Raw genomic sequence first — 15457 nt, forward strand, 5'->3', positions numbered from 1 at the left:
AAAATCCGCCCCACTGTGAGGAAGCCCAGGGAGAACTGGCCTCCCCGGACTTGCTAAGCCCTGCTCTTCCCATTCAGAAGATGGGTTAAAATACAGCCTTAATTGGAAGTACCCTGAATCTCGTATGCCCATGACTGGTCATACAGGGGAGAGGGAAATTCAGCGGCGCCTACTTCAATACTTCCTGGGCTAGGCATGGACCCGACTGCCTTCTCTTGGGTGGAATTTTTCCAGGGCCTTCAAGCCTTCATACAGGCGCAGTCTGCTACCTCACTTGCCCCTGCCCGGACAGAACCTCAGCCAGTAAGCCCTCCCTCTCCAAATCCTATCGGCAGACCTTGAGGCATGTCCTGCCTCACCAAGGATATCCCTGGCAGGGACCCGGATGGCACGGACGAAGAGGAGCATATGGATTCCTTGGAAGATGGAGAAATCCCCCCTGGCTTAGAACCATATCGGACCATGTTACGGTTTTCCAGATTCTGAAGATGCTGGGAGTTCCTGGGACAGACTCTATGACGGAACCAAAGAAGAATCCCATTCTGATTTCCCTTCAGAAAGCCTCTTGCTACCTTCCAGTACTGGAAGTCATCCAGGAGTTGAATGACCTGCAATGGGATAGCCCAGAAGCAAGTTTTAAAGGGGGTTGAGTGTTAGAACCACTAAACCCACTGGATCCGGCAGTGAGAGTGTTACAATCGTGGACCCTTGGGCCGGCTAGAAGGTGATGATGTAGCGCTGGGAGAATCCCACAGCGGAGTTGTAGCCGGGAGGCGGACTTGCAGTAGAGATCCGAGAGTGTCTTCACCACTGGAAGCCTGCGATCCCCCCGGGAGGAGCCCATGAGAACCCGAGCCACTTGGACTTAGGCGCAAAGAAGAAGTTGGAGCCGGGAGACCAACAGGAAGTTCACCACTGGAAGCCCATGGTCCCCCAAGGAGGAGCCCGTGAGGACCTGAGCCGCTTGGACTTAGGAGCGGTCTCCGAAGTTCGAAGAGATAGAAGTACTCCAAATCAAGATGGGCTGTAGAGATGTGAGAAGCAAGGTCAGGGCAGGCGGCGGACAGCAGAAGCCAAGGACGAGCCAAATTCAGGAACCAGGAAGACAATCCGAAATCAAAGTCAGGAGATAAGCCAGGGTCAGAAACCAGGAAGACACAGGAATGAAGACAAGACAGCAACTAAGCAACTCAGGAGAGAGGAACCTCATTGCAAGGCAAGGGAGAAGGCAGCCAAGCAGATTTAAATACCGGCAGCATCTGACGTCATCTTTGTAGATGGAGCTGTCCTTTCCCGTGCTGGTCCCTTTAAATTGCTGAGCCCCTGCACGCGCCTAGGGGGTGGGGCCAGCTGCCAAGCGTCGGCGGCGTCTCAGCGAGGGAGGCCGCGGAAAGGGCCTAGCGAGGCCCAGATGGAGCGCCGCGGTCCCCGGTGCGGCATTGGGGTGAGTGACAAGCCGACTGCGGACCTCCGCAGGCCGGACCGCAACAGAGAGTGTTTGCATTTCCCTAAAGTGGATGCACTGGTTTGTGCCATCTCTAAGCGAACAACTATCCCAGTGGAGGGAGGAGTGACCTTAAAGGATGCGCACTGTAGACGGATGGAGTCAATCCTTAAACAGATCTTTGACGCAGTAGCAATGACATTATAGATTGCTTCTTGTTGTGCCATGGTAGCTCGTTCATGCCTACTCCTCTCTCAGGAGGTGGATGACTCGGGGGTGAATTTCAGAGAGGTTATGGAACCCGCCGCCACCTTTTTAGCTGACGCGGGCTTGGATCTAGTCCGTACTTCGGCCAGAGGAGTGGCCTCAGTGGTGGCGGCGGCCAGAAAACACTATGGCAGCGAACTTGGTCAGCAGATGCAACCTCCAAGGCAGATCTTACAAAGATGCCCTTTAAAGGATCACTCCTTTTCAGAAGTGAATTGGAAAAGCTGACAGTAAATTGGGTGAGTCTCCAGTTCCCCGGCTTCCAGAAGATAAGAAAAAGTAGTTACACCACCCCTTGCCTATGAGGGGTCAATTCAGGGGCTCCCAACGCTTTCACCCCTATGAAAACTTGACATATCAGATGTCTCGGCCCTTTGGGAGGTCTGTCCTTTAGTAGTCGACAGCCCAAGAGAGGGGCAGGCTCGGGTTCAGATTCGTTCTGACCCACCCTCGGAATGGATAGGAGGGTCAACTGTCCCTCTTCTACCAGCAGTGGGTCTAGATCACTTCGGACAAATGGATACTGGAGGTCAAATGAAAAGGATATGCCCTTGAATTTCACAGCACTCCTCGGGACATATTCATGATGTCTCCTTGCCACTCCCAGCACAAGAAGCAGGCAGTGGAGACTACACTTTTAAGGCTCCTTAGGGTGAGGGCTATAATTCCAGTACCTGTGCCCCAGGAAAATACAGAATGTTATTCCATCTATTTCATCATATCCAACAAGGAAGGTTCCTTTTGCCCCATCTTGGACCTCAAGAGCATCAACCGTCACAAATGAATCATTTCTACATGGAAACCCTATGCTCCGTGATAATGGCTGTACAATCGAGAGAGTTCTTAACCTCCCTGGACCTATCTGAGGCCTACATACATATTGCAATCCATCAAGAACACCAGTGTTTCCTACGCTTTGTGGTACTGGGTCACCATTATCAGTTCCGGGCACTGCCCTTTGGCCCAGCCACCACCCCCAGAACATTTTCCAAGATTATGGTGGTTGTAGCGGCAGCATTAAGAAAAGAGGGAATCCTGGTGCATCCATACTTGGATGACTGGTTGATCTGGGCCAAGTCCATGGAAGAGAGTCTCCGGGTGACCAACATTGTGACCTCCTTGCTTCAGGATCTCAGCTAGGTTATAAACCTGGACAAAAGCAGCCTCGAGCTCTCCCAGTCCTTGGAATATCTGGGAGTCTGGTTCGACACCAAACAGGGCAATGTCTTCCTTCTGACCACGTGGATAAGGAAGTTGATGGCCCAAGTGCATCAGTTGATGAGCACAATACGCCCGATGGTGTGGAGCTACCTCCAAGTTCTCGGGTTGATGGCAGCAACCCTGGAAGAAGTGTTGTGGGCAAGGGCACGCTTGCAACCACTTCAACGCTCACTACTGTCATTGGAACCCGTAGTCTCAAGACTAGTTAATTCGCCTCCACTTACCGATGGGAGTATGCTCTCGGCTCCAGTGGTGGCTGCAGGAAGCTTATCTGAGTAGGGTTGTACCTCTGTCCTCTCCGAACTGGCAGGTCCTCACAACAGACACGAGCCTCCGGGGCTGGGAAAGCTCACTATCAGGAACTGACGGCCCAGGGATGATGGACCGAGGAAGGAAGACCTCTGGAACATTTATTTATTTATTTATTTTTAATTTTTATATACCGGAATTCCTGTATGCAATACAAATCAATCCGGTTTACATGTAACAAAAAGGTTGCCCTGGTCTGGGAGGTTAGACCGGGGTTTTTTACATAGAACATTGAACAATAACAATCAACCAATGAACATTAACATTAACATTATTACAAGGAACAATGAGAGTATCAATAATATTTAACAAATAATAAATAACCTTGTTCGTGTTTTGAATGGAAGCTCGGGTAGTCAGAATGGCGTGTCTACAATTCAGTCACAGACTCCAGGGTCAAGCAGTCCGTGTAATGTCGGACAACGCAACGATGGTAGCCCTCATCAACCGCCAGGGTGGAACCAAGAGCCAGCAAGGGAGTTGGCAGAAATACATCTACAGATGATCTCAGCCTCACACATCGCAGAGAAAGACAAAGTCACAGCAGACTTTCTAAGCAGGGAGAGTCTGGATTCAGGAGAGTGGGTGTTGTCGGCCAATGCCTTTCAGCTGCTAGTAGATCGCTGGGGTCTTCCATCCATTGACCTGCTGGCAGCATCCCACAATGTGAAGGGTCCCCGATTCTTCAGTCGCAGAAGAGATCATTGGTCCCTGGGGATCGATACTCTCGTTCAAGCCTGGCCGGAAAGAAGAGTTGCTATATGCCTTCCCTCTGTGGCCCCTGCTGGGCAGGGTCATTCACAGAATTGAGCACCACATGGGATTAGTCCTACTAGTAGCTCAAGATTGGCCCAGGCGTCGTGGTATGTGGACATGCAGAGACTCCTGGTGGAGAAACCCCCAGTGCCTCCCACTGCACAGGGGCCTGCTTTAGCAGGGACCGGTCATTCACAAGGATCTGACTCTATTCTGTCTTACGGTCTGGCCCTTGACAGAGCTTGCCTGATGAAGTGAGGATATTCTGCGGCAGTAATTGCCACCTTACTCCGCGCTCAGAAGTTCTCTACAGCCCTGGCGTATGTGCAGGTCTGGAGAGTATTTGAGGCCTGGTGCGAGGAATGCGGTGTCCCCCCTCGGGAGGTCAAAATCCCACTAATTCTGGAATTTTTGCAGGATGGCTTGAATAAGCTTTGACCTGTAACTCCTTGAAGGGCCAGGTAGTGGCTGTCTCCTGTTTCAGGGGCGAGGTGAACGAAACCCGCCTGTCGGCTCAGCCAGACGTGGCCTGTTTTGTGAAAGGGGTGAAGCACCTCCGGCTACCCCTGCGGTGGCCGGTTCCCTTGTGGAATATTGATCTAGTATTGGAATTTTTGCACAGTCTTTCCTTGTGTTTATTAACCTTGAAAACTGTGTTCCTGGTGGCTATATGATCGGCACGACGCATCTCTGAACTGCAGGCGTTGTCGTGTTAGGAACCATTCCTCCAGATGACTCCAGGAGCATTACAACTTCGGACCGTTCCATCCTTCTTGCTTAAGTAGTCTTGGAGTTTCATTTGAATCAGTCCATTTCATTGCCATCCCTAGATAAGCACAAGGATGTGGAAGGATAGCACCTCCTCCATCATTTGAATGGCAGTAGACTTTTGGTGCTGTATCTGGAAGTTTCAGAACCGGTCCGAAAGACAGATCACCTATTTGTCCTTCACGGTGGAAGGAAGCAGAGTGAACTAACTTCACAGGCTACCATAGCTCGCTGGATTAAGGAGGTGGTAATGGGAGCCTATGTGGAGGCAGGAAAGCCATTACTTTCTCAGGTAAAAGCTCATTCCACTAGGACTCAGGCAGTTTCATGGGCGGAAGCTAGACTGCTGTCTCCCATCGATATCTGCTGAGCGGCAACATGGTCCTCCTTGCACACCTTCTCCAGGTTCTCTCGCCTGGACATACAGTCCTGAGAGGACGCAGCCTTTGCAAGGGCCCCCTGATCGGGAGTAGCTTTTGTACATCCCATTTGTCCTGAGTCCATCTGGCCACACCCCAGGAAATGGAGAAATTGCTTACCTGATAGTTTCATTTTTCTTAGTGTAGACAGATGGACTCAACATCGCGCCCATGGCTGCCCAAGAACGGTGCCAAGGATTCACCAATGGAGTGGATATTGATTCCAAGAGGTTATGGGTAAGCCATCATCTAGTCCCTAGATCAGGGCATCTATATTCTTACTGGAGTTCAGTGTTTATGATTGGTTGAGTACAGTTACGGTTATCTGTTTTTAATCATATTTTTAATTGTTTTTTTTATTAGTATGTCCACAGTGGCTTTTAAAGAGAATACTGAAGGGCTGAGGTCACTGCAGGGGTGAATCTAGGGTGATGTCAGCTTTGAAATCTGACTCTGTCTCCATCTACTAGCAGAGGAGCTTAATCCATTGGTCCTGAGTCCATCTGTCTACACTATTTATTTATTTGTTTGTTTATTTGATATACCATCAGTCTAGACTGTTTACAATAAATCATAAATAGATAGGTTGTACACTAAGGAAAATGAAATTATCCGGTAAGTAATTTCTCCATTATGCAAAAGCAAGACTGAACAAATGTATATCCAGAAGCTTCCAGAATCTGAGCTAGTCTTTTTCCAAGTGAAGTGACCTAAGATGGGAATTCCAAAGGGTCTGGAAATGTAGGTGAATGTGCATGGTGTCTAGTCATAAACAATCTGAATTCTCTCATTGTGGGAATGCTAAATAAAACGTTGTACCCTGACCTAAAATGTCTTCCCCAAACATACTACTTTAGTTTCTCTTGTAAATATGATAGGCCCAATGTAAGAAAGAGGATCTTAAACCTGGATCCTAAGCACTACAGGTAACCAATGAAAATCATGTAATATGGGAGTGATGTGATCCCTAACAATGTCAATTTGTAGATTTTGAATACATTTTACAATTGTAATTTTTTAGATGCATGCATTCAACTGTGAGAAAAAAAGCTACCTTTGCCTTTTCTGAAAATAGATGAAATTGGTTTGAAATGTCTAAAAGTGAATTAATCAACTTGAAATGCCCTAAAATAGAGACTGCAGCTATAAAAAGAGAAATATAATAATCCATGCCACAAAAGAAATGCTGTGTTCTCTTGAACGTGCAGCTCTAAATATATTTGCTTTGTCTTGGCTTGCCTAGGTTACTACAAAGATTGGCAATGCTTGCAAGGATTCATTATTCACAGTATATCAGGGATAGCTCTTCTCCTCCAGGGTTGCAAATAAGTCTTTGTCAGTGTACCCGATGAATACTTGCATGTAAGGGCTTTGTGTATGCAAAAATCATATCTGTCTTGTGGCCCTGGAGGATTGGTGGAGTTCATCTTGGCAGCTTATCTTCAGGTTAAGTAAAGGAGCACTGCTACATATTTCATGAGAGATTGTAAAATATTCACATAAGAAAAAAGTAGCAGTGCCTGATGCTATTCCTGATTCATCAAGGTCTTTGTTCATAGACGCAGAATGGGACAAAAGTAAATCAGTCCCATAGAGAAGGTGTATTAGAAAATTCTCTTCAGCACAGCTGTCTCTGCCACTTGATGTAATTCTTCCCAGGCTAGCATCAACTAAAAGGAAACCTAGGGGCAAAGCAAAAGAAGTTTCACTGTATGATGAGTCTTCCAGTGTATTTATTATAGCAGTAATATGGAGTAGATCAAGGATTCTTAACAGCTGTAAATGGGTCTGGTTTTCAGAGTAACCAAGCTGTGCAAGCCAGCCTCATTGTGAACAACCTTCATTGAGAACGTCTGAAGTACATACTTTGAAATATCCATTTTTTTTCTTTCTTTGTTTTATTTTCTCTTTTTTGGTTCTGCTCCTAGGTCCCTGGTTTTTGGTTTTTTTTTTTGCATTTAGAATTTTATTGTGTTAATGACATCGAATAATATACACACACACACACAATACCACAAATATCCATGTGTACAAAAATTTATTGATTTACTTCTTTTTACTATACCGATGTTCAGGACAAATAGTCATATCACACCGGTTTACATCGAACATGGGGTAAAAAACGAGACATAAGAAAGTTACATAAAACAGGGAGATGAATACAGGATAACTTAGTAAGCAGATAATCTCAAGAAAGCAATTAAATTAAATAGGCATAGAAATTAATAGACATAGCTTAACTTGACTTAACTTAAGGAATTAACTATAATCGTGAAGCATGAAAGGTCTGGGGGTATTTAGGGGGGGTGGGCTAACTGGAGAGGGGAGGCGAGGTGAGGCTGGGGAGGGAAAGGAAGATGGAAAGTAACGGGGGTGGAGATGGAGGTGGAACGGCATATAGAGCACACAGAGACTGGGAAGAATGGTGGGAGGGGGGGACAGGGCTGAAGGAGGGAGATAGGGGATGCATCAAATTAGGAGTTTTGAAGATTAGAGAAAGGCTTGTTTGAACAGCCAAGCCTTCAATATTTTTCTAAAGGTGATCAGGCATTGTTCTTGGCGTAGCTCCGTAGGTAATGCGTTCCACTGAGAAGGAACATCAAGTAGAAATTATACATTTTATATAACTGCCTGCCCTCCTGCACCACCCCTGAACACTAATATCTGGAGTGGAGCCAGGAAATTTAACACTGTAATTTCTAATCTTGTTGAAATAGCCATTTGGTAAGTGGAGACCACAACTTCCCAAATTGGGTTAAAGTCCTATTTTTAATTGCTGTGGGTTTATTCAGATGAAATACATACTCCAAGCAGCATACAACCGCATCAATTGTTGGGGCACATTTCTTCTTCCAGTAAAATGCTATCTCACATTGGGCTGCTGGTAGAATCTGCTGTATAAGTAGTTGAATACAATGAGATGCGGTACAGGGATATCTAACAAAGCATTATTCAGTATGGTCCCCGTTCTTTTATTTTCAGATTTATTTTATTTCATATTTTTATGGTTTTTATTATTTAAATAAAACTTTACCTTTTATATTGCCAACCCCCTCCTGTTTTAACGCCTTTGTTTACCAAGTCCATTCTTCAGCTGTTCATGTTGCACCTCCATGGTAATTTACAAGTCCTGTAAAAGTGCTGGCAGTCCGTGCTTGTGCTGAAACTATTTACAATAATTCAGGAATATTGGAATTAAATCACGATTGATATCAGTGGCAGTATCTGTGGCTTGCTGCAGTTTCCTGAAAGGTTTTAAAAGCTGGCACCCTACATGTAGCAATATGACACTTGCAGACTGTTCTGATGAGGGTCAAAGCAGCAATTAACTTCATGTACTTAGTTATTAACAACCGCTAAGAAATTAAATCTAAATTTGAATGAAAGAAGACACCTGAGTGGATTTGTTTGATTTCTCTACCAACTGTATTCTTTTAAATTTTTTTTTTTTTGTTAGCCCTGCTGCTTTGACACTCCAAAGTCATTTTTGCTCTCGCGTACAGCGCATAGGTATATCTGACAATTCAGCACTAGCCCTGGATTCCCCATAGATAAGGTGATGAAGTATAACCAGCTTAGCTTGTATTATAATTAAGGCTCTGAATTTTTTTTTCTTTTTATGGGTAACATTTCCAAACAAAATTCTCAGGAAGGGTTGGTGTACATGGGTGCAAATAATAGAGATACTTAAGACATGTTTGCATGTTAGTGGAAAACCAAGCAACTACAACTGTGACAGAAGAAGCCCATGTAAGTTCACTTGAATGTGTGGAAATAAAGGTGAACCAAAAAAATACAAGCTGGTAGCTTTATATTGAACTAACTGTATGGTTGAGTTAGTCCAGTAGAAAGGTATCATTTTGTATTCTTTTGGGTTGGCCTTTATTTCCCTGCTATTATTTTTAGGACATATATACATTGGTTCTTGTCTGTAGTTACACTAATAAAGGCAAAAAAAAACAAGAGACTAATATGGAAAAATGTGCGTTTTGACTCAGATTAAGTAAATATATGGATGATGACAAAATATTGTTTGCCAATAGAGAAAAGCATTAGAAATAGACCAGAAAAGCGGGCACCCAGTCTGTAGTGGAGTTCTGCAAAGGAAAAAAACCAGGTACATTGTTTAAAGATTTGAAGTGAAAGTGGTATGATCAGTTTTTATTCAGAAGAAGTGCCTCATGAATTTAGCTGCTGTCAAGAACAGCATTTATTTTACAAAAGGACATCTCTATAAATATTATATAGAGTGAAGCACTCTTTCTGAATTAAAATTAACAGAAACGCTTCTCTGATTCTTGACAGAAAATGTTTGTCGGGAATTGTAAGAATTTTCATAATATTAAGACGCCTGGTTCATCCCATGAGCACAGAATGGGAGAAAAGGCTTCTTGAATCAGGTCCTTTCATTTTTTTTTCACTGTCACTGGCATAATCAGAATTGGAGATGGCTAATATTTTTTTTCCTGTACAGATCTGAAAACCATGAGTGAGCGACTCAAGAATAGGTACTACGTGACCAAGAAATTGTTCATGGCAGACTTGCAGCGGATCTTTACAAATTGCCGAGAGTACAACCCCCCCGAGAGTGAATACTTCAAATGTGCCAATATACTGGAGAAATTCTTCTACACTAAAATTAAGGAAGCTGGATTAATTGACAAGTAAAATGTTTCTCAGTCCCTGGCACCTAAATCAATGTGTTTAAATAACAGGTATACAGGACATATATATATGAAATACCAGCAAAAAAAAAAAGTATATATATATAGGGACATGTTTATAAAACACAGGTCTTCTTAATTTAGCACTTTAAAAAAAAAGCCTTAACAGGTTTAGGGTTTTTATGTAATTATATTTAAATTGATATTACAGGAAGTATTTTATATTTTGTCTCAAGGATACATTTTAACCCAGTGTGACATTGTGGCTGTATGCCCATTTTCACATGAATACTGGTAGTGGTGTTCCAGAATCCCCCATGGGAAATTCTACATATTTTGAGAACTTACAAGGGGGGGGGGGGAGGGCAGGGAAGTTTCCTAACCATGTACTTTTATTTTTTTAATCCCATCTTCTCACACAGCCACACTTCTATACCCTTGGCAGTTTCTTGTACTTTCACCTCTATGTTAGAGGCTCAAACAACCTTTATCTATCCCAGGACTCTGCATCCAGGACACACCCTTAACACCATTGGTTGGCTGGTAGGGCAGACATCTTTCCTTGTTCCCTGGCCTGTGCATAGCATCTCTATGGTGTTGGTCCAACCAACCCTGTCAGATAACGGATACAAACGGAATGACTGAAGTGGTAATGGAATTCAAGAAAGCCTGAAATAAGTTCAGATGTTCTCTAGTTGCAAAAAATGTGAGGGGAAAGCCAGAAATCAACTGAAGTCTCTGAAATTCTGTAGAATAGGTGGGTCTTCTGGTTCTCATCTGCTGTCATTTAATATTTCTTTGTTATGGTCTGAGCCACAGGGCCAGATCCCAAACATGTCCATTTTAACTTGTTTTCTGATACAGTACCTAAAACTCATAAAACAATTTTTTTATTATAAAAAGTCATATTCAGCAAGGGCCTATGCTAGATAATGATGGTTGGCTTGTAACTCCTCATTAAAGGGTTTAAAATGCAGATAAAAGCATTGCCTGCTAATCAGATTGATTTTTTTAGTGCATAAATACCCAGTTGGAAGCTGCATGCTAAGATAGTATTAATTGCCCTTTAGGGGTTTTCTCCATTGTTTCAACTTGTCACAAAGGCTCTCAAGGCCTAATCTAACAAATATCCAGCCTTGTATGAGACCAAATTGGATGATGCTGGGTTTATATGAATACCAGGCGCAATACACAATCCAGTAGTTAGCCTCTTGGTAAATGGTTACATTTACTAGGGAATACTTAAGAGGAAATATTAACTATTTCAGAACAAAACATCTGAAATTCTCTAAATGTAGCATAATCAGAGAGAGAGAAATAATTTAAGGTAGAAGAAAAGTTTTTGTAGGCCTTTTGCTAAAGCTATCTACCCTGCAAGTAATTGGCTTTCATAACCACTGTTTTAGATTAGTGTTTTCCTGGGTCAATATGTAATATAAGCTTTGCTTATGCAGGACATAAGTTCCAAAAATAGAGCTACATATGCTCTGGTAAGCATGCATAGGTCATGAAAGCCGTGTTCCCGTGTAATGAAGCACTTGTGCTCTACTAGATATTGGTTTTAATGTCATAGATCAATAAACTATAGCATTTGGGTAACTAGTTAGATTTTCTAAAACATTCTATATGAGTATAGGTATTGTATATACATTTTTATGATGAATTTTAACCCATATGTTTACCACTATGGGAAATGGATATTAAATCCAAGCACTACTGTAAATATTTTTAACATAAAAATGTGATAGTATTAGATCCAGGATTGATGGTATAATATATATATTGTATTCTATCTATATTAATATATTATTAGATATCAAATGATGCACTTACACTACATACAACAGGGAAAACATTCCCAAGATGCAAAACCTAAATCTTTGGCATCATCACATTTGTAAATGAATTCTGAAAGCAGCACTTTACAAGGAAGAGCTGTTGCTGTCAGAATGAAAAAAGGTTCTTTTCCAAACTTGCATATCTCCTTAAATGTGATACTGCTACTCAGACCAGAGGGTGGCATTGCCTAAAATTCAAACAGCAAATGGGAGTTCAATAAAACATTTTGATAAATTGCACATCACTTTGAACAAAATAAATAACAGGAACAGTGGCATGATGGAATTCAAACTCAGCACAGCTTTTAAGCCAGATTTTGTGGAAAAAAAAACCCATTTAAAAGACCAGCAAAAACTGTCAAGCTTTTCTATGAAACATTTAATACTTTTGTGTACTGCAATAGTTGGGGTTTCTTTTTTGGTGGGGATAGATTTTCTTACATAGCCTTGTCTGTAAACCAAATGGTTCCATTTCTATATTGGAAACAATTTTAGGTTTTCTAATTTAAAAAGTAATATTTTCATATATTGTGCAATAATGCTGAAGTAGGATGTGTGGTTTTGTAAATGCTTTAAACTTTTGTAAAATATATTGTACTGATACAAAATAGTTTTAAATTATAACAAAAAAATTACTCCTATTTGTATGGTGTGTTTTTTAAATCTCTCATCTAACCTCTGTAAATGTATTTCATTGACAAGTTTTCAGCCTGAAGAAAATCATTTGAAATAGTGTATAGCCAGGCTTATTGGAAAGGGATAAGTAGCAAATCAGTGAACCATAAGGGAGAGCAGGCCTATGTATATCTGAAAGTTCCAGATTGGTGGGCAGCTTTGTAAGTTGATAGGTGCAGCTTTGCTTTGTGATGGTCTTGCTCAGATGGAGTGAGGTGACATTTCTTATGTTGGTGGTGATAGGGCTGTGGGGGAGTGGGGAATCGCTCCCTGTACCTATTAACAACACCAACACATTTCACTATGGTAGATATTCCAAAGACAGAGTTTCCTAGCATGTAGCAGATGGACTCAGGACCAATGGGTATAGTGTGCTCCTGATAGCAGATGGGAGACGGAGTCAGATTTCAAGCTGCGTCAGCCTATGTATACCCGTGCAGGAAGCTTAGCTCTTCAGTATTTCTCCATCTCCTAAGCAGAAGGGACACTACACACACTTACACAGTGTTAGAAATTCCAAACCAAAGAAGAAAGAAATCTTACCTCTATAAGACTAGCCCCACTCTTCTGCAGTGATACCTAAGGGTCCCTACCCCAGTCGAGAATTCCTGAGGTGATTTCCGAGACCCCTCAGAGGTAAGCCTCGGTCCGGTAGCCGGTTCCCAGCGTGGACTTAGTCCCCAGAGTGGCTGAGAAGCAGCGGGTGCAATACCGAGCGCGGCGGTGAAGGTATTTTCCCTCTCTCTCTCCCCCCCCCCCCCCCCGCAGCCGGAGACCGCCCGGCACGAGACCGGGAAGCGCCAAGACAAGGTAAGGAAGAAACCTTTCTTTAAGTCTCTGGTCTCAGAGGCTCGGTTAGCCGCACAGATCGTCCTTCCGACTTCTGTTAAGTCGGGTTGAGCAGCCCCATCCGGGCTAGACCCCGATCCGGTACGAGGGTCCTCACATGTGGAGACCCTCCGGGGGGGGGTCGCCATCTTGCCCGCGTTGTCGTCTGCGCCATTTCCCCATCTTGATCGCTGTAGTGTTTCGCAACTGAGCCGTGCGCATAGCGGCAAGCTGGGCGCACAAATGACTTGTGCGCACAGCTGCGCGCATCTGTGCTGTGCACACAGCAACGCACACAACGGTGCCAGGCGCACGGATAGGCCTATGCGCACAGCGGCATGCACAACCCCGTCAAGCACACAAATAGCGGTCTGCACGCACATCTTCGGCACAGCTAAGTCTCCCGGCGCGCACACCTATGTGCACAGATGAGTTTTGAGCCACTCCACGTGCATAAATCATGGCACCGCCGGCCAAGAAAGCCAAGGGACAAGCCCTCTGCCCAGCCTGCCACCTGAGAGTTGTGCAACCTGAAGTGGCCTCTGCCCTATGCCTGCAGTGTGAAGAGAATCAGGGGGAACCGAAGCAAGGCCCCCCTCACCCAGTAGAGGGATCCGGCTCCACCAAAGATAGTACCCCGGACCTCTGTATTTCCGACTCGGCCCCTACCCAGGTGAGCACCTCGGGGGGCCTCCACTGGATTCAATATGGACCCAGGGACCTTTTTCCTGGGTGAAATTCTTCAAAGGGCTGCAAACCTTTGTCCAGGCGCAATTGGTTACTCCTGCGACACAGCCCCCGTCTCCACCAGAAGCACAAGACCTTCCAAGTACTTCTCGGACCCCCCCGAGACGTGCCTCATCCAGGCAAAAGCCTCCTCCTAGGGGACACTGACACCTCGGGGGAAGAGTCTGACTCCCTGGAGGAAGAGGAAATCCCTCCAGAGATGGAACCATACCGAACCATGATGTGATTCTTCTCTAAAGACGAGTTTCCAGATCTCGGGTCTTTGAGCCTGAAGACATTGGCCATTCCAGTCACAAGTACCACAGTGGAGCCAAAGACGAACCCAGTTTTGGTCAGTCTCAGTCAGGCCTCATGCTATTTCCCAATGCTGCAGGCCATACAACAGCTGATTGACCTGGAATGGAATGCCCCGGAGGCCAGCTTCAAAGCCCTATACCCTCTGGAACCCACAGCCAAAGAACTCCTACGGTTCTCAAAAGTGGACACCATGGTCTGCGCTATCTCAAAGCGCATCACCATCCCAGTCGAAGGAGGAGCTGCATTCAAGGATGCCCAGGACAGACGTCAGGAATCCATCCTTAAACAGTCATTTGATGTCGCAGCAATGACCCTGCAGAATGCTTCCTTCTGCGCTGTGTGACACGTGCCTGCTTGCTTCTCTCCAGGGACTCAACCACCTCCGCCGAAACATTAGAACCGGTGATATCTTTCCTCACGGATGCGACCTCTGACCTGGTGCGCACCTCAGCCGGGGGCATCTCCTCCATAGTGGCAGCCAGAAGGCAACTATAGCTCTAAAATCGGTCAGCCGACGTGACCTCCAAGACGAAGCTCACGATAATACCTTTTAAAGGATCCCTCCTGTTCGGAAACAAACTGGAGAAGTTAGCCAACAAATGGGGCAAATCCCCAGTACCTCTGTTACCGGAGGACAGGAACAAAAGAAACCAGCGCTCCTCTCCCCGAAGAACCAAGGGCATAGGAATACAGCATTTTAGACCATACAAAAACACATACCAATCGCCTCGGCCCGCAGGCAGGGCCCAGTTCTTTCAGAACAGACACAACAAGAGGGGAGCTGGCTCAGGTACAGGCCCAGGCTGCACCCCACAATGAGAATCAACAGACCCATCAACAGGAAGAAGCCATAGGGGGCAGGCTTACCCTCTTCTACCAAAGATGGGTCGAGATAACGTTGGACAATTGGGTCCTTACCATCATTCAAGAAGGATCTATCTGGACTTCCACAGCATCCCTCCAGACAAATTTGTGAGATCACCGTGCCACTCCCTCTCCAAGAGGATGGCAGTGGAAACTACACTGACAAAATTATTCAGCCTAAAGGCGAAAACCTCTGTGCCCACACACCAACAAAATACTGGTCACTATTCCATCTATTTTATCGTCCCCAGGAAGGAGGGAACGTACAGGCCCATCCTGGATCTCAAGATCGTCAATCGCTACCTGAGGGTACCGCACTTCCACATGGAAACCCTACGCTCAGTCATAAGGGCAGTCCAT

At 44.7% G+C, this 15457-nt stretch overlaps 1 protein-coding gene across 5 annotated transcripts in view; it reads left to right on the plus strand.

Moving 5' to 3' along the window:
• The window catches only part of KAT2B (lysine acetyltransferase 2B), a 328579-nt gene extending 316258 nt beyond the window's left edge, over positions 1-12321 (plus strand). For 4 of the 5 annotated variants that reach the window (XM_029589280.1, XM_029589284.1, XM_029589283.1 and 1 more), the window contains exon 18: positions 9659-12321. In XM_029589280.1, coding sequence (XP_029445140.1) covers positions 9659-9852 — 194 coding nt within the window. In that variant the 3' untranslated portion in view covers positions 9853-12321. The remainder of the gene's footprint in view (positions 1-9658) is intronic. The other variant, XM_029589282.1, reaches the window with a different exon arrangement.
• The last annotated feature ends 3136 nt before the right edge of the window (positions 12322-15457 follow it).

Source organism: Rhinatrema bivittatum, chromosome 2, assembly GCF_901001135.1.
Source record: "Rhinatrema bivittatum chromosome 2, aRhiBiv1.1, whole genome shotgun sequence".
In the NCBI taxonomy this organism is placed as follows: Eukaryota; Metazoa; Chordata; class Amphibia; order Gymnophiona; family Rhinatrematidae; genus Rhinatrema; species Rhinatrema bivittatum.